The 22,313-nt window shown below is 41.7% G+C and overlaps 1 protein-coding gene across 4 annotated transcripts; it reads left to right on the top strand.

Moving 5' to 3' along the window:
- Positions 1–749: 749 nt before the first annotated feature.
- LOC139445618 (glutamate receptor 2-like) lies at positions 750–21,472 on the top strand. Of its 4 annotated transcripts, none has more exons than XM_071226786.1 (6): positions 750–793; positions 13,687–13,749; positions 15,123–15,305; positions 16,171–16,510; positions 18,343–19,067; positions 20,700–21,472. In XM_071226786.1, exons 2-6 carry the CDS (start codon positions 13,705–13,707, stop codon positions 20,829–20,831), a joined length of 1,425 nt encoding a protein of 474 aa, XP_071082887.1. In that variant the 5' UTR covers positions 750–793; positions 13,687–13,704; the 3' UTR covers positions 20,832–21,472. The 4 variants fall into 4 exon arrangements, with proteins under 4 accessions (XP_071082887.1, XP_071082886.1, XP_071082889.1 ...); XM_071226785.1 differs by lacking the exon at positions 750–793 and adding an exon at positions 4,311–4,401; XM_071226788.1 differs by lacking the exon at positions 750–793 and adding an exon at positions 4,311–4,401 and having other exon boundaries at positions 18,343–19,086; positions 20,700–20,785.
- Positions 21,473–22,313: the final 841 nt, after the last annotated feature.

Below are 22,313 nucleotides of genomic sequence, written 5' to 3'. Positions count from 1 at the left end.
TATACTTCAGAGATCAGTGTGAACTACAACGTCCAAACTTCAGAGATCAGTGTGAACTACAACGTCTATACTTCAGAGATCAGTGTGAAAGGACTATCGGGCCTTGCACCCTTTTCCCTAAACTGTTTAATTAACTTCGCAATCAAACAAATACAAATTAAAGGCTAAGCAATCAGTCTATTTAAGTTCATTTTTCATAAATGATTCATGATTCTCTTGAAATCAGTGATGACAGCCGGTGTTCGCGAAAAGTGTAAACATGTCCTCCAATGGGTAAAACAAGAAGGTAAAAAGTAAATCGTGTTTAACAGTTTTGAGTTGAAAATAACCTTTGGTATTTACTAAATATTTTAATGTCATAAACCACATACGTTGTATTTACATTGATAATAGACGTACCTATAAGCACATAACTGGTAAGTTATGACTTAATGCGGTGTCAAGCCTTAATGCTACAAGATAGGGCTGCGCCTTGATATGGAGACGAAATGGGAAACACTGACATATTGAGCCTTTAACCAATGCAGTGTGCTTCACATCATAGAAAAACAGTATCTTCCTAACAACCATTTACAGGATCGACATGATCAAACGATACTAAAGATGATATGATCGAAATAAACACCATCTTCAACCACGTGACCTTCACAGCTGGAGAGCAGACGATATTGTCTTGCAAATACTACTGGATGGACAACTATATATCTGCAACTGCTGAAACAGGCTAACGATAGACATCTGCACACAGCGAGACTACGCCTTATTGTCAGTGGAGATTCAACGAAGACCCAAGGTAAGGATGTTTGTTTTCTTCTCTCTCATTTTTTAACACTCGGGGTAAAGGTTAATGAGCAGGGCTACCTTGTTATAACGGAAGTTTACGTTACACAATACGCCAAGTCTTCAATGCATTCCTCGTGTGCAAAGGATTTCCGTTCTAAGTGTCAACTTTCGCATGGAATTTGATTTAAAGGCAGTTGCAATATAGCTGTCATCCAATCAAGAGTATTTTCAAATCAAAAACGTCAATTCAATGATGCAGAAATTTAGCATTTGTATTTGCATTCAATACAAGTTATGTCAGAATAAGATACTTCTTTGTGTTGGAATCTGGCACGTCTATCACTGGATTGTCTGCCCAGATTCGATTATTTACAGAAAGCCGTTATATAGATAGAATATTGCTGGTGCGGCGTAAAACAACAACAAAAAAGCTGAATAATATATATAGCAAGTGCTTTTGATTTGGCGACAGAGGGATGCGACGACAAATTAACGGATGTCGTCACCATCCAAGACTGTTTGCTGGAGTATGGTCAACTATATCGTGACCTCCATCTTGGGGTCCAAATTAAATGATGCAAGATGAAAGCGCATCTCTATCCAGTTTTGAGTACCCACCATTTTCGTTTCAACTTTTTCATTGTTATTTGTATATTGAACACTAAAAATCAAATTCTTTTATTGACTTTGAGCCATACAGCTAATCAGTGCAAGTTATAATGATACAGGAAAAGGAAAAAGAAGAATGAACAGAATTATGATATACTGCAATAATAGAAAAAAATATTATTCTCATTTGTTGAGCCCGTCAGGCAGTCTTCTTGTGTGTTAGTTGGCGCAGTGCCGTAGCCAGCCCCCCCCCCCCCCCCCCCCCACACACACACACACACCGGGTTATAGAAAACATTTTTCCTTGTGAACGTTAACTTGAATAAGAAATGAATAATCTTATTTGCCCCCGCTGTCAAAGAAAGTTAACTACGGCCTTGCTAGCGTGTTAGATGAAGGTGGTACGTGTTACCTGTTTCTGAACTAAAAGATGGAGACAAGGATACCGATTATTAAATTATCAATAATTCTGCAAATAGCCGATCTTGTAAGAGGCGCATTCTTTCTGCTACGTTCTTAACCTAGTGTGTAGTCCAGCCAGTATATACTCACGCAGATTCTAAAACACACCACTTTGGCATCAGATTTTGGATATGAAGGCCTCCATCATTAGGCCCAGTTCATAAAACCAACTCGAAGCAGATGTCCATCGTTATAATAACGCATGATCCAGTCCGTATATGGGTCACACATGCAAGGGGACAGCCTCGTGTCGGATACATTGGCCCCAGTTCAAATTTGGCGGTGAACATTTAAACTGGTCGACCGTTACGTCTTAGTCAGTGCAGATGATACACGAGGGAGTGACATTTCACGTTTGCTTCCAAAAATAAATTGGAACCAACACAGTTTGGGATCTGTCGCCCCAAATTCCTGATGTGGCATTGTATTCGGGGCAATTGTCAGTTCACCATATGGTACGAACTAGAGAGAATCTTTCTGAAGACTGCCACAGCGTCCGCCACGGTCTGCAGGGCTGATAACGCGAGTGGTACGGAAACGCTAGACTTGCACAAGTCTCTAAGGCAATAATTATTAGTTTAAATCATCTATATCATGTAAATAATAAGAACAAGTTCTTCCCTTTAGTGACTGGTGTCCTTACTGTCCACATATCTAGACTTGCCTTTTAGGAGCATAGAATTACTGCGCATCCAAGGACTTTTCTTTCAGTACAGCCTTGGAGCAAGGCTAGGGAAGCGCCGCTACTCCGATAATGCAGTTATGCATAGAACCGTTTGGGAAATCGAACCCGAATGTTTTTCGTTGTGGGAAACGCATTAACAATTATGCCATAACAGTCCCTATAGTATCAGAGCTTGGTTATACAGACGCATACTGAAACGCGTAATCAACATTATCTCAAAATCAGAAAAGATGCGTTTTGTGCTCAAATCCATCTCCAAACATATCGAATGAGATTCGAACCGAACGACGACATTGTCGTGTTTGATTATCTTCAAACTGAAATTAATTTTTTGGGCCATTTTACCAAATATTACAAAACATGGAATATGAGTTTTCAAAGTCTCAATATACATGGTTATGAGGTTCAAGTTTTTAAATGCTTGGTTTCATTTGGTATATTTTTATTTTTATTTTTAAGCTTATTTTTTTGGTATATTTTCATGATTATTTTGATAATATTGAAAAATGTGTTAATTTGTTTCGGGGATCAGGATGTCTGGCAGGGGTACTAAAGTGTACGATGGTGTTTACAAATTGATTCATCTGCCAATTCAGTAACATCCTACCAGTGTTGTCTCAAAGGAAGGGAACGAAAATACTTTTATTTCGTAGAGACTGCATAATAATATTACTTCATCATTAAGGAGCATATTAAATGAGGTAAACGTTTTGACGAACTTAAGAAAGGAAAAAGGATCTAGGAGTTTGAAATGATAACAATGGTGTTTGAAGTTTTGAAATTTCGGCTTGTAATATTTGACGCTTAGCCTGGTTCCGGTAAATATTAAAAGACTGTTTCAACCCCTGCGATTGGGATTGATCTGTGGATGAAGCCATGAATAAAAAATATAAACATTCGAGCTAGGATTATGTAAAGAGTGAACAGTACATGTATAACCAGTTTCTTTACTTTTTTGTTCTGCCATACACGGCAATATTCCAGCAATATCCAGCGGTCTGTAAATAATCGAGTCTGGAATAGACAATCTAGTGATTGACATCATGAGCATCTATCTACGCGATTGGGATACGATTACATGCATCAACCAAGTCAGCGAGCCTGACCAACCAATCCCGCTTGTCTCCTCCTCTTACGACAAGCATGGTTGCCTTTTACGGTAAGCATGGGTTGCTGAAGACGTATTTTATCCCGGATCTTCACGGGTATGTTTCTTTACTAGCAGAACGTAAACCGTCAACGCCAGAGAATAATCAGTCTAGAATATTTACCAAACAGATTCCTTTGGGCGAAAAAGCGAAAGTAGTGATGATAATTATATGAAGGGATCGCTCAAAATCAGTGATGACACCAGGTGTTCACGAAAGGGGTAAGCATGTCCTGTGCTACTGGTAGTACCCGCCACTCGAAACTTTTTCAGTGCCTGTGAGTAAGGAGGTGTGAAAATCCATGTAAATATCATATGGGATAGCATGTTTTGATAGAAATTAACATTATATGTCTGTGTCATTAATTAAAACTCTATGCGAGATATTTAAATTTAAGTTTTAACTTTTACATGGTCTCTTGGTGTCTGTTCTTTGACTTTCTACCCGTCCAAGTTGATCGTTGCTATTCTAGTAATCAGGTCCAGTCCAACACAAAATAAAACAGTTTCAACATGAGAACTATTATCCGTCTGGCCAAAGCACTCCTGTCATATGGTTCCAGTAATGTCATGCTCAGAGCAATTACTTCCGGGGCAAGTTTTGCGGGCACTTTTGGCGGGCCGCTAGAATCAGTATTCGGTTCGACAGGAGGAGTGAAGCTGGCCATTTGAACTTTGGCTCACAGTTTGGACGTAAACAACTCTAGTAATGGCTGTAAGTCAAACTTCTTCTTTTTTACCTACGATCTTAATACGATTTTTATGGGATTAATTTGATTTTAATTTTGCACGTATGTTAATTTCAATGTGAATTCTTGTGCTTGCCAGTTGTCTTGCATGGTAAGTTTTTTCAGCATTTCGTATGCTTATTTGTCTGTGTATTCTAAATCTAAGATTTGGTTTTTTGATTTACTTCGTTGTCTCAGCGTCTTGACTGGGTTCTTATTTAAAAGTATTATTAATACATGACAAGAACGATGTTTAAATCGATCTCAATCAGTGATTTAATTTGAAAGTTTAAAATATGTTTTTAATTGAACTTATAGGCAACACTGCTTCCCATTTTACATGATGTCAGTTCGGTGGTTGCAAAGGTGCTACATTATGGTTCGTTACATTGTGATTGTGAGATTAAGAAATGCAACTTGAATAACAATTACTTGTTGAATTATTTGGAGGACAAGTTCATGTTGACAAGGTAATGCGTGGTAACGGTTGTGAATGCGTGGGCGACTGGGCAAGACAATGAAGCCGTAAACTGAAGTTGTCTCCCCTTATGGCGTAAGCACGTCATTATTAGCGTACATTTATCCTTCACTTGTACCGAGCTCTTAAAGGGAATAGCTCAATGTGTCAAACAGTTTCTTAATCAAATAATGAAATAACACAATGTGTAGTTCTTATTTGAAATCGCAGAACATTATGTCGAGTTCGTGCACCTGTGCCTCATCAGATTCAAACCTCAACCGTAGGTCAGGGTCAGACGCGTTGTGGAGATTCTTGTTATGGTACAAGGTGTTTTTATTGTTTAAAGTTTTGGTTCCATGGTGATACTGTTCGGATGCTATATTTGTCAACGATGTTTAAAAGTCAGTATTTAACGATTGGACGATGAAGCCCTTAATTTGAAACAAATGCGTGCTATTTCCTTCATATCTGAATGTTTAGTTGACAAGGGTTTCCTTTCGACAATACACCACGAAAGCGGCAAGGTTAAAGATAACATGGATTTTCTTAGGATCGGTTTTCTTTGGTTTCTTGGATTGTCCGGTCCAGGTCGACTTGATTGTGTAAAGACCCTTGTCTGATGGCAGGGGAACTGCTGTTTGGTGTCAGGCAGAAAACAAACACTTACATTTTTATGTAAATTGTTTGAATCGCAGGTGCTACCAATAGAGCAGGCCGTGTTTACCATTTTCGCGAACACCTGGTGTTATCACTGATTTGCAGTGATCCATTCATGATTTTCACCACTATTGTGCCCTTTAGACCAATGGAGTCTGTTTCGGCAGATAATCGAAACCTATTCTGTGACGTTGACGTTTTATATGCATTGAGATGCGCAATGGGGCCATTACAACGCAGAACTATGGAGATAGGCTGTAGCGGGAATGTGTCCCACATTTGACAGTATTTGAAAGATCACGTTGTTTTCATGCCTCCAAGATGCACATGTACACGATGGAGCCGCGGATGTTAGACACCAGCGCGGCCAGCGAATGTCATGTTGACTCAAGTTCTTGTTCAAACACCATGCCGTCAAACTGACAGCTAATGGAAGACATATACACCTCGACCATGAGTGAAACATAACAATTACAAACATCTTGTACCTAAATATGCACCTGTAAACCTAAAAATATTAAATTCTAATATGTTATGTTAATATACTTGAAACGTATTCTTATCAAACAGGTAGAATTCCCTTTTGTTGACGAATCCGGGGGGGGGGGGGGCATCCCCACAATCCGTCAGTGGGTTACGTTTTTGGGTGACAATTAGCTAATAGTATTGAGAAACCCGATGATCCGGATGGTGTATACGTCAGTGAATGGATATTGAGTAATATCAGTATAGACACACGTAGATTTCCTCACCAGAAATCGTCCGTTATTTCCTCACCAGTAATAGTCCGTTATAGTTCAGGAATAACCGACTTTCACCGATCGATAGGTTCAGTTACAGGAGTATACATTTCATGACAACATTTTTAATATATTTTTTCGGTAAATCCAAAATGATGAATTACCATTGTTTCATTTAATATATTTCTGGGCGTGGGGTGAACGATCGGAAACAAACTTGCGGGTGGTCAAAATATACTATTCAAAAGAAGTAAAAAAACACCCGAAGGCGATGACAGATTAACTATAGCCATATGAAAAAAAATTTGGTGTACTTTTGAATAGTACAGAAACATGTCCGATTTTGAAAAAGAAATTGACGAATGGCTAACACCCCCCAAAAATATTGACAATTATCAATCCCTCAATGAACCAGCAATTCGTGTATCATATGTCGTACTGGTTAAACGTGGCTTAATCTGTTCCAATCTGTGACAAACAATCTTCAATTTAGCCCTCGGTCATAGATCATGTTGTGTTCTATTAACAGTGGCACGGATATCGTGTATACGCTGGTTTACTATCGGTACGTTTCTAATTTTAGCCAGAGTTATACAGCATGAGCGTCGCCAGGGGACGCACGTTTCTGGTCTTTACACAAAGGTCATAGTTTCATATCTAAGTGCCATCAATATGTGGAAGAAACGTCCAACATTGTCTTAGAGTAACCGTTATAACAACACATCTTCCAGTTTCCAGAATTTTGATTTGCGGTCTTATTTCCTGACGATCTACTCAGAACCATCATATGCGTCGCAAGGTTCCCATCTGTTTTGAATGATTGCAATTCAGTACATTATGTCAATAAATACCCATCTGTTATCAAAGTCACGTGGTTTATAGAATGCAAACCACATACAAAGTATATAGGATTACATTATGTAGCGAAAAAACATGCCAGAAATAGCAACGGCGAACGTTTCGAAAATGTTTTACGTCATTTCCGGTATTGGGTTTGAATTTCAACATGGCGGCCACGATCGTCTGGTGTCGATGTTTCAATGACAGACGGCCCTCGCTCGGCCGCGTTCCAAACTATTGTGAAAGTGTATTGACACATGTGGTTGCAGTTTTTTCAGGAATTCCAAACGCACTTACTGCGGGACACATGTAAAGGGGGATATTGAAATCTCTTCTGGGCGACGCATTACTCGGTTCTGACAAGACTCGCATCAGACTGTAAGGGCACAGTATGAATAAATCTGTTGTGACTCAGATAGGGAGTTTGTTTCCGCCCGGTTCGTCATGTGTTAGCCACTGTCTAAATAACATTGCCATGACAACAGAATCTATTGTGAAACATTCAATTTCTAAACTTTGTTGACGCCTTTGATTTTTAGACGAGCGTGCCCAGTCATTGTGAAACTATGTAAGTGACAGATGATTAACACGCATGACTTTCCGCATTTATGTGTGCTTCTGAATTTCACAACATGTTTATGAGAGTCTTTCCTGGTGAACTGTTCAAAATGTGTCATTATAGGATTTAGAAAATTGCGCATTTCATTAAATGTATAATTTGTACGTTTCTTTTGTTGAGAAATACTTTTCGGGCCACACACATTGCACTTTCATAGGTAGGCAACAGTGAACTTGTACGTATACCTTACCACTTCAGATTCATCAAGTCAACATAGTTTATTTGAATAATCAAAGAATCCGTTCAGCATATACATGTACCGGTCTTCAAATATAACTTCGCTTGCGTGCAGCTTGTCACAGAGAAATATTGGAACACTCAGATTTTATGCGTTTGACAATTCAGTGCATGGGCGGATATAGCTTTTTTGAAAAGGGGGGGGGGGGTGCACAATTAGGATCTATTTATTGTCTTTGGTGGTAATTTATACAGAACACACACGGGGTTGCAGAAGGCCTGAGTGTAGAACGTAGCCTTGTGTATACTATAGGCGGGGTTGCAGAAGGCCTGAGTGTAGAACATAGCCTTGTGTACTATAGGAGGGGTGCAGAAGCTCTGAGTGTAGAACATAGCCTTGTGTACTATGGGAGGGATTGCAGAAGCCCTGAGTGTACGAACATAGCCTTGTGTGTACTATAGGCGGGGTTGCAGAAGGCCTGAGTGTAGAACATAGCCTTGTGTACTATAGGCGGGATTGCTGAAGCTCTGAGTGTAGAACATAGCCTTGTGTACTATAGGCGGGATTGTTGGAGCTCTGAGTGTAGAACATAGCCTTGTGTACTATAGGCGGGATTGCTGAAGCCCTGAGTGTAGAACATAGCCTTGTGTGTACTATAGGAGGGGTTGCAGAAGCTCTGAGTGTACGAACATAGCCTTGTGTGTACTATAGGAGGGGTTGCAGAAGCCCTGAGTGTACGAACATAGCCTTGTGTGTACTATAGGAGGGGTTGCAGAAGCCCTGAGTGTAGAACATAGCCTTGTGTGTACTATAGGAGGGGTTGCAGAAGCCCTGAGTGTAGAACATAGTCTTGTGTGTACTGTAGGAGGGGTTGCAGATGTCTAGGTTCCCTCCGTGTGGCTGATTGCCCGTGCATGTTGTATCCATCCAGTTGTGTGGCCACAGGCAACCTCTGACCTTTACCTAACCAATCTGCCCTGCCCCACATGGGAGGTGTGTCTCTAGTCCCCGGGGACCAACACAGAGTACCCACACACCTTGCAGACCCTGCGTCCATGTTGTGCCTCCCTCATATGGTTCTACACATGTGTAATGTGTGCCACGAGAACGTTCTTTAACGGAATCAATTAGTCTTAGTTGAAGAGAGAGCGCAGCAAACATCCGCTGTGCTCATGTTTCTAACAGGGTAGATCTCTACGTCTACCTTGTCCTTAGCGAGTGAGTGAATGTTGTTTTACGTTAGTCAGCAATAATTCAGTTATATCGTCGACATTGGAAGTATAACACGTCCACCCCCAAAGAATAACCACTCGAGCACAAAAAGCAAAACAGCTGTGAAAGCTATATGAATTGATATATAAAAATCAGTGATGACACCAGGTGTTCGCGAAACATAATCCTTGGTTGGCTGCATGATTCAAGCCGATGGGGTGTGATGACACACATATCAGATCAGACATGGCCCGTAATGATCCGGGATAAAATACGTATTCAGCAACCCATGCTCGCCTTCAAAGGCGACTATGCTTGTCGAAAGAGGCGACTAACGGGATCGGGTGGTCACGCTCGCTGACTGGGTTGATGCATGTCATCGTATCCCATGATCGATGCTCATGATATCAATCGCTGAATTGTCTGGTCCGGACTCGATTATTTACAGACCACCGTCATATAGCTGGAAAATTGCCGAGTGCGGCGTTAAACAATAAACAAACAAACAAACTTCATCTGACTTTCATAGTCGGTTAACTCCCTTGCCTCGTGAAGATGGCATTTCATACACCCGATCCTCATTTGTCTTTGACTAGATTGGGGCATTTGGGACCTACGCGGCCCCGCCTGGGACCTCCAAGGGACCATTGTCATGACATCCCATAAGTTCCAACATAATTACGCATGTATTACATAAATTCGAGTCTCCCAGTATATTGAGAATAAAGTACAAACGACCAATGCGTCACTTCATTTCGTGATTACATTTCCTCCGTGTTCCATGTTGGCAGCACTCTCGCCAGATTTGTCCAAAGGGCTCAACCCAACATGTATTTCCGGTGAGATCACATGGTAAATACACCTTCACGTACATGACTGAGTGAGGAAGTGCATATTTAGGAGTTGCTATCAGTCGTTTAACCAAGGATTATGTTTTAAATTGAATTGGCTGAAAATGGCACGAAACAAACGAAACACATGCTGGAAACGTTTATGAAAGTGCAGCCTGGAATTAAGTCTCTGAAATGAAAGTATGTTTTAACGATTTTTTTGGTTAAATTGATTTTTAATATATTACGGGAGGGAGCCCAGAGAATCTGTTGTAAAAGTGAGTGAGTATGGTTTAACGCCGCTTTTAGCAAAATTCCAGCAATACCACGGCAAGGGACACCAGAAAATAGACTTCACACATTTCACCAATTTGGGGAATGGAACCTGGGTCTTCGGCGTGATGATCGAACGCCTTAACCTCTCGTGTACCCCACCATCCCTGAAACTGTTTGTTTGTTTGTTTGCTTGTTTTTAACGCCACACTCGGCAATATTCCAGCCATATGACGGCGGTCTGTAAATAATCGAGTCTGGACTAGACAATCCAGTGATTGACATCATGATCCCTGAAACTGAAGAAATCTAGACTTGCCAAAGTAGTGGAGACTTGTCGAGTTATTCGAGAGACACTCGAGACAAAGCAGGGAAGTCATATTACTTCACAGTACGATGAGAATCTCCCCCTGACCTTTGAGTTACATCGTCTTAAACACTATATCGAGATAGGGAAGGTTGGGTTAAAGAGGCACCATTGTTTATTATGAATGGAAATATGTTACAGATTTGGAAAATATTCCTCGAGCAAAAACGTAATAAATTTCCAAATGTGAACCCTGTTTGAAGCACAGATCTCTCCGCGAAATCTCAAAATACACATCGATTGTTGAGAAATTGTCATGGAAAGGAAAAACAAGCATTTCGTTTCCTTACATGGAACTCCTTCAATAACACATCCGTCCACATATCTCCTTTCCCACAGACCACAAACCTTTTACTGATATTAAACAGGAAATGATGGCAAGTGTTTTCAGAGCACATGCCTTCGACCCACTGACACAGTTCCTCTCCAAGACACCATAGTGCATGGTCTTGGCATCTTGCAGTTACATTGCTACCAATTCTGGAACTAACCGGCCCCCATTGTGCTGTTATTTGATAATACCAACATGTTAACAATATAATAGGCAGGCACTGACATTTCTGGAAGGTTGTTTGTCTTGCTAAACCTTCTGATTTGTGCTTAGAGAGCCGTGCGTAGCCGGTTGACGGGCGTCATGCTGTGTCAAAGCGGGAAACAATACTCCCCTTCCAGACATATTTAGATTGGTGTAAATAAACAGACTCTGGTTCTTTGCTCTGGAATAGCCAGGCGGACACTTGACATGTTCATGGTCTTAAATACAGTTAACTACGGTTATAACGAACTCAAAGGGCCACTAATTTTAATTCGTTGTAACCGTAATTTCGTTATAAGCATATGTTCTGGTGTCCCCCGCCGTGATATTGCTGGAATATTGCGTAAAACCATACTCACTCACTCACTATATTAAGCATATGTATAGGTTATATACGAAGGGTTGGAAAGCAAAACAGCCTAAGTCCTACTTGTCCTAAGTAGGACTTAGGCTGTTTTGCTTTCCAACCCTTCATTTTATTACAGCAGTGGCCGGGACAACAAATTATTCGGCATATTCGTCAGTTCGTTATAAACGTAGTTTACTGTATCGTAACAGTAGATCAGATCGGTAGTTTTATGACCGGGTGTAAACTTGATCAATTATATTTTAATTCATGTTTGGAGGGATGTTATTGACTGCAAGCAATGTCCTTGGTCAACACATATCGTTTATGCAGTGCGTGGCATCAGTTGTCACACAAGTTTTTAAATAGACGTTTTATTTAATTTCAAGTTTGAGATGTTTTTATTCTTGTTCCTTTTTTTAAAATTATTATTAACGAAATTGTTTTTAGGAGGGGAGGGGAATACCTTTAAAGTTCTTCAATCTGTTCTGTGAGACGAGCTGTAAATGATAACCGTCAAGTCCAGGGAATAACCAGACGATTTTCAGGCCAAGCAGATAGATTCTGTTGGGCGTAAAAGACAAAATAGTGGTGGAAAGTATATGAATGGATCACTTAAACATAGTGATGACACCAGGTGTTCGCGAAAAGAGTAAGCACGTCTTGCTGAAGCATATTTTACAAGGTGAGTGAGTGAGTGAGTATGGTTTTACGCCGCCATTGCAATATTCCAGCAATATCACGGCGGGGTACACCAGAATTGTACCCATGTCGGGAATCGAACCCGGGTCTTCGGCGTGACGAGCGAACGCTTTAACCACTAGGCTACCCGACCGCCCCTATTTTACAAGGGGTCAAAGTATACAAAAGCTGTAATAACGATGTTCTGTTTGACAAGACACTTATAACAAATGTTTCCTTGTACATACAGTGTATGTGTACCAGCATACATGTGGCCATATACACTTAGTGAGTGAGTATTAATTTACGCCGCTTTTAGCAATATTCCAGCAATATCACGGCGGGGGACACCAGAAATGGGCTTCAAACATCGTACCATGTGCGACATCGAACACAGGTCTTCGGCGTGACGAACGAACACTTTAACCACTAGGCAATCCTACCGCCCCGTATATACACTAAAAAGAAACATAGGTCAAACTGTCCCAGTGACACGGATGTTGAGATGATATTTAATATGTAATAATACCGTAATTTAACTGATACTAAACAGCGTCAGCTGCGTTTAACTTAGTCTTGTTTCACTTAGTACTCAGTAATATTCCAGTTATATGGTGGCGTCTGTAAATAATCGAATCTCGAACAGACATCCAGTGATGGACACCATGAGTATCGATCCATGTAATTCGGATACGATGACATCTACTCAACTAAGACACCGAGCCTGACCACCCGATCCATTAAGTTGCCCCTAAGACAAGCAGACCACCTCCGTGGTCAAGTGGTGGAGCGCCCACACGGAGAGCGCAAGGCCCGGAGTCCCCGGCATACCAAAAGACGTTAAAAGATGGTACTTGTTGTTACCCTGTCTGGTGCTTGGCATTAAGGGGCTTAGACAAGGACTGGTCGGCTCGGAGTCAGTATACTGTGTCTGAATGGTGTATTCATGTTAAACTGCGGCATGGTATGTCAATGGGCTAGCACTATAAATCGGCATCAGTCCGGACTAGCACCAGTAGCCACATACACGTGCATGTACGTCGCTATAAAAGTGCAATATTCTTGGACGCGACGTTAAACCCAATCTCACCTATCCTCACCTTAAGACAAGCATAGGTTGCTAGGGACCTATATGTTTATACCACTGGTGTAGCAATACGTCTATCACAAGCCTATGCTAAAAACGCTAATAATGAGTCGGTGTTTTCTCCGCTTTTTATAATATTCCAACAATATCACGACGGGGTCTCTAAACGTTTGACCCATGTTGGCATCGATTCCGGCATTTGGTGTGACTAGCGAACCCTTAACCACTAGGCTACCCAACGCCACCGCGGATGTTTCGAAGGATGTAGTGGTAAGATATGCTGTGTAACCATTCATGATGGGGGATATAGTAAGCCACTTCCTACATAACTGTATGTGGTAACTACAATACATTCAGAAAGACAAGTGGTGTTCTCGGACATACAGATCCACAGCGGTCATGGTGAAACTGGCGTTCTTCAATACAAAATTCTGTATTTATTTTCAGCTGAGTCCCAACTTGACGATGAGCACCCCATCAGCCCCGACGTACACGGTGACGACCGTCCCGGTAAGACTGCAGACCAAATACGTTGTTTTATATATAGGGTTTCACATAATTCATGCATAACGGTTGAGTGCTATGGGAAATTTTTAGGGTCATACATCAATTGAACTAAATGTCCCCAACATAGTAATAAAAAGCAAACCCATCGTGAACATTTCGTTGATTTAAGTAAGTGAGTGAGTATGGTTTTACGCAATATTCCAGCAATATCTCGGCGGGGACAGCAGAAATGGGCTCCACACATTGTACCCATGTTGAGAATCGAACCCTGGTCATGATTGATTAAAACGCTTCATAACAATTTTTGTTGCATTCCCGTGGGTACTTTTTTTTGGTAGGAGTTGGGTTAATGTTTTAGATGTTTACCTCTTTGGTGAAAACCCACGAGCTGACAAACACAGAAACATCATCTGGGATTCGAACCCACGATCATAGGTTTCTGGCACGTCCAAGGGACGCAACGCTGTACAGCGAGTTCCTGCGAACATGTGTTAGTGCCCCAGACAACAGTTCCACCCATGACCCTTGTACCATTTGTTTGTTTGTTGTTTAACGCCGCATTCTTCACTCTATTTGTGACATATTTTTCATCACCACTTCGGCTCACACTCACCTTCTAGTAGGTCCTTGTCAGATATAGTGCACACTGTCCAAATGATCAACTATTGACCATTTAATGTTTGTTTGTTGCTTAACGTCGCATTCAGCTACGTTCCAGCTATATGATGGCGGTCTGTAAATATAATCGAGTCTGGACCAGACAATCCAGTGATTGACATCATGAACATCGATCCCCGCAATGGGATCGATGACATGCATCAACCAAGTCAGCGAGCCTGACCACCCGATCCCGTTAGTCGCCTCTTACGACAAGCATAGTCGCCTTTTACGACAAGCATGGGTTGCTGAAGACCTATTCTATCCCGGATCTTCACGGGTCGACCCTTGTACGAACTAGTGCTGGTGACCCAACAACAGCTACTCCCTACTGTTATACGTATACACGGCTAGTAGGGGGTATTAATTATTTAAGAAATAAACGACGAGTGGGTGTTGTTCATCGTACTATAAAAAAACTGCTTGGACAATAAACCATTTTTTTCTTATAAGAGATATCAACATTATGTACAGCCTTTTAAAGGATGGTGATAAAATGTACACGCTTTAAAAATATTTACCCGTGTTTAACCAAGGCTTGGTGTCGTGGGTGGCGTGGATCGTTGCTCACAATATCAATCACTGGATTGTCTGGTTCAGACTATCACTCACAACCATCAACATATAGCTGCAATATTGCTGAATGTTGCTTGAGACAACAAACAAACAAACAAACAAACGCTATCAAAAGACAACACTGTCCATGTCTGATGTTGTAGTCCCAGCCCTATGTGATCATGAAGGAGGGAGGTGGGTACGAGGGCTTCGTGGTCGACGTCCTGGAGAAGATCGCCTCCAAGCTCCGCTTCCGGTACGACATCCGGCCATCAGCTGACGGCCTGTACGGATCACGTGACTCGAGGGGCGTCTGGAACGGCATGGTCGGCGAGCTTCAGAGACAGGTACGTCTTCGAGAGCACCGTGCACCAGAGCGCTGAAGAGTATGGGTACCGAGGATGCAGAACAAGTAGAAGAACGTGTCTGTCCACCGATGTTCACAAATCCAAATCATTGACGCATATTTCCTTTTTTCGAAGCATGTATTGATAGTTTGTTTTCTCTTTCTAACCCAACATTGGATGTGGTCTAAAACTCAGGTTTATGGTTTCCTAAAACTGGAACCGATGTACAAGACTAGTTCAAATCAGAGTCTGTTGTTTTATACATTGGCGGAAGCCTGTAGAAATCGGTTTGACTTTTGTGGGCAAAACAAAATTAGAGCAAGTGTAATGTCTCTAGTTCAAGGAAAACAGTACGTAATATCCTTGGGTGGGATCCAATCAAGTAGAGAGCGTATTCTGTTTCTATTCTGCCACACTTTTTAAGTGTATTGAATAGATGCCTGGATTCAGGTCAGGGACAGGCTGCTTCGAGGCTGGAATTTTGTATCGAGATTAGATATTTTTTTTCAGCTACAGCTACTATTTCAGATATTTTTATAATTTAAAACTACGAGCCTGGGCTCCGTTCTACAAAGCGACCTTAGCGCTACGACTATCGTAAGCCAGTGTTAAAGTATGGGAGATCACCTTAGCGCTAAGAAGGCTTTGTGCAACGGGGCCTTGATTTTTAAAAAGAAACAACCCTTGCAACAATTTAATTTTGTGACAGGCAATTTCTCATATTTGTTGACACTCTGAATCATTTTAAGAATTTTCGGGGGCAATTGATTTTCGATAATTATTTCCTCCTGTAAATCCATCACAAGATGCCACCCTTCAAAGATTCTCCTAGATTCGGTATATAACATATCACCATGTACTACAGGAAGCGGACATCGCTGCCTCTGACTTGACCATTACACCAGAACGCGAGGCGGCAGTGGACTTCACCGGGTCCTACCTCAACCAATACTTGCGTCTCCTGGTCAAGAAGCCGGAACACACCCCGGAGGGTTTGGGCCTCATGGTGGAACCCTTCTCTACCGAGCTGTGGTTCCTCATCCTTGTCGCCTTCTTCGTTGTCTCGTTCCTCTTCATTGTCATCGGCCGCTTCGACCCCTACGAGTGGAGCCAGGTCCCCCCAGGCCGGGACCCCCGGGGAGCCAGACACAGTTTTGGACTGAGGGACAGTCTTATGTTCGTCTTCAGTACACTCACATGGCAAGGTATGGTTTGGTCCCAATAATTTAAATGTAACAAATTAGTCGTCGAACCTTTTGTGAAAGCCTCTGTGGCTGAGTGGGTTAGATCGCTGACTTTGTGTGCTGGCGAGCAGGTACCTCACTCTAGGAGTGTGGGTTCGAATCCCGGATGGGGAAACCCAAAAAAGTAACAGAATCTGTACTTTGCTAAGAAAGTGGTATCCCAAATATAACATTTGTTACATTTGACCACTTTCTTAATGGCATTGTGAACTCATAACAAAATATAAATGTTTTTTGTGGAAAGTGAGGCAGGAAGGACTTTTTTGTTGTCGTTGTTGAAAATTTCCTTCTTTTAGCCTCAACACCGATATATCACACATATGCTGGTGGAAAGAAATCATGGAGTATAAACAATGGGAAACATTTACTGACATGACATCCTTTACCGAACACCTGGTGTCAGCACTGCTTTTCAGTGATCAGTTCATATAATTTTCACCGCTATTTTACCTTTTACGCCCAATGGAATTTGATTCGTCAAAATCGCATCTTCCCGAGGCAAGGGAGTTACCTGACTCCGAAGGTTCCGTTTCCAACCTTGCCGAGCTAGGCTGAAATTATTGAGTTACAGATTGGCTTGACTAACAAGTCTATGCAAAATCCAGTCACAATCGCGCTTCGAAAATGACATACGGTTCGTAAACTGCCGTCCATATTTCGGTCGATTGCATGATTTGCAAAACATGTGTACCGACAACTTTGCCACAATAGATATTTTCCAAATCTTTTCATGTTTTTAATAAAGGTGCTCACGAGACTTCGCGAAGTAAGACTTGATTATCGATCAGATCGCCTTCACTTTGCGACGTCATTATATTTGAAGCAAATGAAAGTGATATGAGAGGTGGAATCTGATTGGTCACTAGAAGGGACAGAGAAGGGACATAACTCGTATTAGCCACTGGTGGCGCTACGGACTTTTACAGTCAGTTACATCCCTTTCCTCGGAAAGATGGATAATCGCGAGTGGTCATTCTCTGGCGTTGTCGTTTTAAATTTGAACGTAACGACGATGTATGGACGGTGTTAGATAAGCCACACGTCAGATGCTAACATTTCAGACTGTTCTTCACTTGGTATAATCTATATTTCCGATGTAGCAGTAAAATATTTTTCCAACCTCAAAACGATTTACTATATTAACAAATCTTCAAAATATATTTCTTGTGTTTTGGAACGCTGATAGAAAATCGTTGACAGTCAATCAACATCCAAGAACCAAATCACAAATCATGGACTTATAAGAAGTATAGTATGCCTATGTATGCAATAAATGCTACTCGAAAGAAGTTAAAGAAAGCCCGAGTTTTTTTCATAGGTAAAACTGACCATTTGATATTCTGGGGCGGGGACTGGGGTTTTGTATCGAGATTAGATATTTTGTCAGCAACAGTTTCAAAACTAGGTATTCATTTATTTTTTAAAAAGGATATCACGTCGCAACAATATTATTTGTGTGGCAGGCAATTTCATTTTCAAGAGTCATCAGCATAATTATTTTATCGATTTTTCTGGGGTATTATATACATATATGTTTTTCATAAAACCCAAGCCCCCCCCCCCAACCCACCCATCCCCGAATATTAAAAGGTCGGTCCCTAATCCCTAATCTGGTATGTCATGTCGTATGAAAAAAGTCGGATGCTCTTTCACTTCTTTTGAGTAGTGCATGTTTGTAATAACGTGTGTCACAATTGTTTTTAGGTAACAAAATGATTTAACTAATGGTGGCCTTGTATTAGCTATCAATCTCGATCGTCAGTATTCTTTCACGTTTTTTTCTACTACTCCAGGTTACAGAGAATCGCCAAGGTCAATGTCTGGTCGCATACTGGCAGTATTCTGGTTCATATTCGTACTGATCGCTATCGTGGCTTACATCGCCAACATGACGGCCTTCCTGCTGGTGCGCCAGGAGAAACTGCCGTCGATGCCGTTCCGGGATGTCAACGATCTCCTCAGTGACGGCGAGGTCAATGTCGGAGTCACCAGGGGAGGTAACTCCTTCAGAACTCTGAGGACAAGTCCGGTGCAGCTTTACCAACGTTTAGCAGACTACATCGACAGCAGACAGACCTTCGTCGATTCAACCGAGGAGGGTGTGAGGAGAGTCAGATCCTCTGCAGGAGAATACGCCATGTTCATGGAATCTGCCACTGCGAGCTTCTTTGCGACCTACAACTGTGACGTCATGGTGTACGGAGCCAACCACTTCCCAACTGGTTTAGGATTGGCTACTCGGAAAGGTTCCCGTCTTGGACAGCAGGTCAACCAGGCCCTCCTGGAGCTCAGGGAGAGCGGAGAGCTGACAGCTCTGCACCGGAAGTGGTGGGACACGCGCAGATGTGGAGACCCGGATGCCAACGCCCAGTTCAAGAAGCAGAGAGATGCACCTTTGACAGTATTCAAGCTCTTCCCACGTGATCTCAGTGTTGCCTTTCTCTTGCTTCTTGTTGGCGCCATCTTGGCCGTCATTTTCCTGGTCGTTGATGTCGTCGTGAGCAAGATGAGAACGACAGTGAGTAGACCATAGATAGGTGCGTCAAACAGCCATGTAATACTAGTATATCTCCCGTTGATAGGTGCGTCAAACAGCCCTGAAATATATCTCCCGCTGATAGATGCGTCAAACAGCCTTGAAATATATCTCCCGCTGATAGGTGCGTCAAACAGCCCTGAAATATATCTCCTGCTGACAGGTGCGTCATACAGCCCTGAAATATATCTCCTGCTGACAGGTGCGTCATACGGCCATGTAATATATCTCCCGCTGATCGGTGTGTCAAAGAGGCATGTAATATATCTCCCTCTGATAGATGTGTTAAGCCGGCATGTAATATATCTCACGCCTATAGGTGCGTCAAACAGCCATGTAATATATCTCCCGCTGATAGGTGCGTCAAACAGCCATGTAATATATCTCACGCCGATAGGTGCGTCAAACAGCCATGTAATATATCTCCCGCTGATAATTGCGTCAAACAACCTTGTAATATATCTCACGCTGATAGGTGCGTCAAACAGCCATGTAATATATCTCACGCTGTGGGTTCGGATGGCCCATCGTCTAAGGCGCCGCGATTCGCTGTGCAGAGTTGCGTCCCTTGGGCACACCAGAAACCTATGATTGTGGGTTCGAATCCCGGTTTGCCCCGATTATGTTTCTAGGTTTGTCAGCACCATACCCGTGCTCGTGGGTTTCACCGAAGTGGTAAACGTCTGGGACCTGCATCACTTCAGGCTTTCCTCCCACATAAAGCTGACACGTCGCGATATAACTGGAACACTGTTAAGCGGCGTTAAACCAAACTCACTCACTCACTCTAATAGATGCGTTAAACAGGCGTGTAATATAGCTCCGCCTGATAGGTGCATCGCTGTTCACTTATCGGAATATTTAATAGCAAGTATATTACATAGCACTTTCAGTTAATACCTTTACAGAATGTTTCCGATCAATATATATTCATTTCCCGCTGTGTGTAGTACATTACACTATAATGTAAAACTGAAATACAAACCTACCTTTATCAGCTCAAACACAACATTGGGCTTTGTCTTGAGTGAGTGGCTATTGATTAACGCCGCATCAGTAAGTTTGCAGCAATTCGCTTTATCTTAAAGTTGCAGTTTAGAAGCTGTACATGACGTGTCATCACTTTTTGATAGCTTTCAAAACACATGCTTATGGTTAGAATAGGTCTTCAGCAACCCATGCTTGCCTTAAAAGGTGACTATGCTTGTCGTATGAGGCGACTAACGGGATCGGGTGGTCAGGCTCGCTGACTTGGTTGATGCATGTCATCGTATCCAAATTTAATGGATCGATGCTCATGATGTCAATCACTGGATTGTCTGGTCGATTAATTACAGACCGCCGTCATATACTGCTGAGTGCGACGTTAAACAACAACAAATAAACAAACGGAATCGTACAATGGACTATTAGCAGGTATGTCTTATTATTATGGTATCATCAGTATGTAACAGTGATTCTTAAACAAATGCTTGTGACGTAGTCGGAATGTATTCTGCTTTCAGCAGAGGTTTCTAATGATTATGGAAACGATTTTGTCGCCTGTCGCCAAAGACGAATGTCTGTGATACATGCACAACTTGTGACATTAAAATGTTTATCCTTATTTTCCAGAAATTCGCCCCGGGAGCGGGTCAGCCGAGGCGGGTGGAGGATCGCATCACTGGAGAGAGGTTCACAGCAGACGGCTCCGACTTGAAGACAAGAACAGACGACACCGCCGATGGCGCCAGGGGACAGCCATAGAGCGATCGTTACGCCGCGTGTGATTGGTTGTGCAATCTTTCTATGCAGTATCGAACATTCTGATTGGTTGTATGTTGTTCCACTTGGTTGTATGCTGTGAATTTCCTTGGAACTGTACAGGAAGAAGTCTTCAAATAATTACTGTGGATTGTATCAGGGATTAATGTCACGATTTTCCATTCGTCATATCCAAGAAAATTGCAACCCGAAAAGGACAGAACATATCATAATTTCAAAAATGAATGATTCATTTTGACCAAATCATAATATCCCAAGAGATACATTTTGTGCTGAAGAAGAACCTAGAAAGCGTAAAGGTTTCTGGAAGTTTTCAATATGTTCAAAGACCTCAGGAGGAGTTTAAGAATTGTACGCATGACACATATCTAGTGTATATATGTTTTGTACATCTTCTGTAAGGTTAGCTAACCACAGTAGTTATATAGACATGTACACCTGGAAAACGTTAGGCACCTGCCTTTATTTTATACATTCCGAACTGCCCTGTATTTGGAAATATCAACTTATGACATTGACCTCATTTTGATACTTATTTAAGATACTCTCGATACCTGACGAAGACGCGTGTGTTGTCCAGGTGGTCGTGTCATGTGATGCGAAGAAGCAGAGGAAGGATTGAAATAGTTCAATCGCCATGGAGTAGTTACAAAGTATGTCATAAGATAATCAGTTTCGGATTCTGTACTTCAATACGAGTAGGTCACGGTGTAAACAAAGAGACATGCTTTTCGCCAATAATAAATACGGGATACGATTAAAGAAATTGCAAAAAAATATGGAAATGCTTAGCGGTGCTCAATTATTTTCCAGGTGTATATTTGAATGTAGTTAATCGTCACCATGGACCTCGCGATCATACCTCATCGGACTCTATATCCTGCATCGTTCATTTTCTATCTCCGGGGACAAAATCCAGTATGTTAATTCGTGTTAGGGTTGTCAACATGGTGACAAAGAATATGGTGATGACGAGTCTTTAGAGATTCTGAACTACAATTTTGGGTACGGGATTTATCCAGTACTACAAACAATCACATTATTTTGCAGTATTTCAGAGATATGGATTCATTCAGATTTTCCGCCGCTTCAGCAGAAGCATATCACAATAATGGAAGCTATTTCCAGACAAATGCTGGATTTTGTCTTGCTTCACTTTGTCCTTCACTTACTCTTTGTCGTTTTGTAAAATAGTCATCAAATGTAATAAAATAATAAATCACGAAGTCTCGCGTCTCTATTCTGCTTCCAAACTGGAATAACACATATGTGTATTGCATCACATCCGCCACAAAGAGGCACCAATTGTATTTATATATTAGAAATCGAAATACTCGCAAAATGTAGCAACTGCTTTGCAAAACTTTAGCACTTGTTACATTTTGCTAGCCAAACATCGCGATCCAGTGATGACATCACATAACTGATAAAACTTGGAAACATGGAAACATGGAAACATAGTCA

The sequence above is a fragment of the Haliotis cracherodii genome, unplaced genomic scaffold (assembly GCF_022045235.1).
Source record: "Haliotis cracherodii isolate W230 unplaced genomic scaffold, xgHalCrac1.p SCAF_6, whole genome shotgun sequence".
Lineage (NCBI taxonomy): Eukaryota > Metazoa > Mollusca > Gastropoda > Lepetellida > Haliotidae > Haliotis > Haliotis cracherodii.
The sequence above is the reverse complement of the archived record's forward strand: the minus strand, read 5'-3'. Positions and strand labels throughout refer to the sequence as shown.

Coding starts and splice junctions, on each gene's coding strand:
- LOC139445618 (XM_071226785.1), top strand. Junction 13,750..15,122: donor ACACGGTGACGACCGTCCCG/GTAAGACTGCAG, acceptor CTGATGTTGTAG/TCCCAGCCCTATGTGATCAT. Junction 16,511..18,342: donor CAGTACACTCACATGGCAAG/GTATGGTTTGGT, acceptor CTACTACTCCAG/GTTACAGAGAATCGCCAAGG.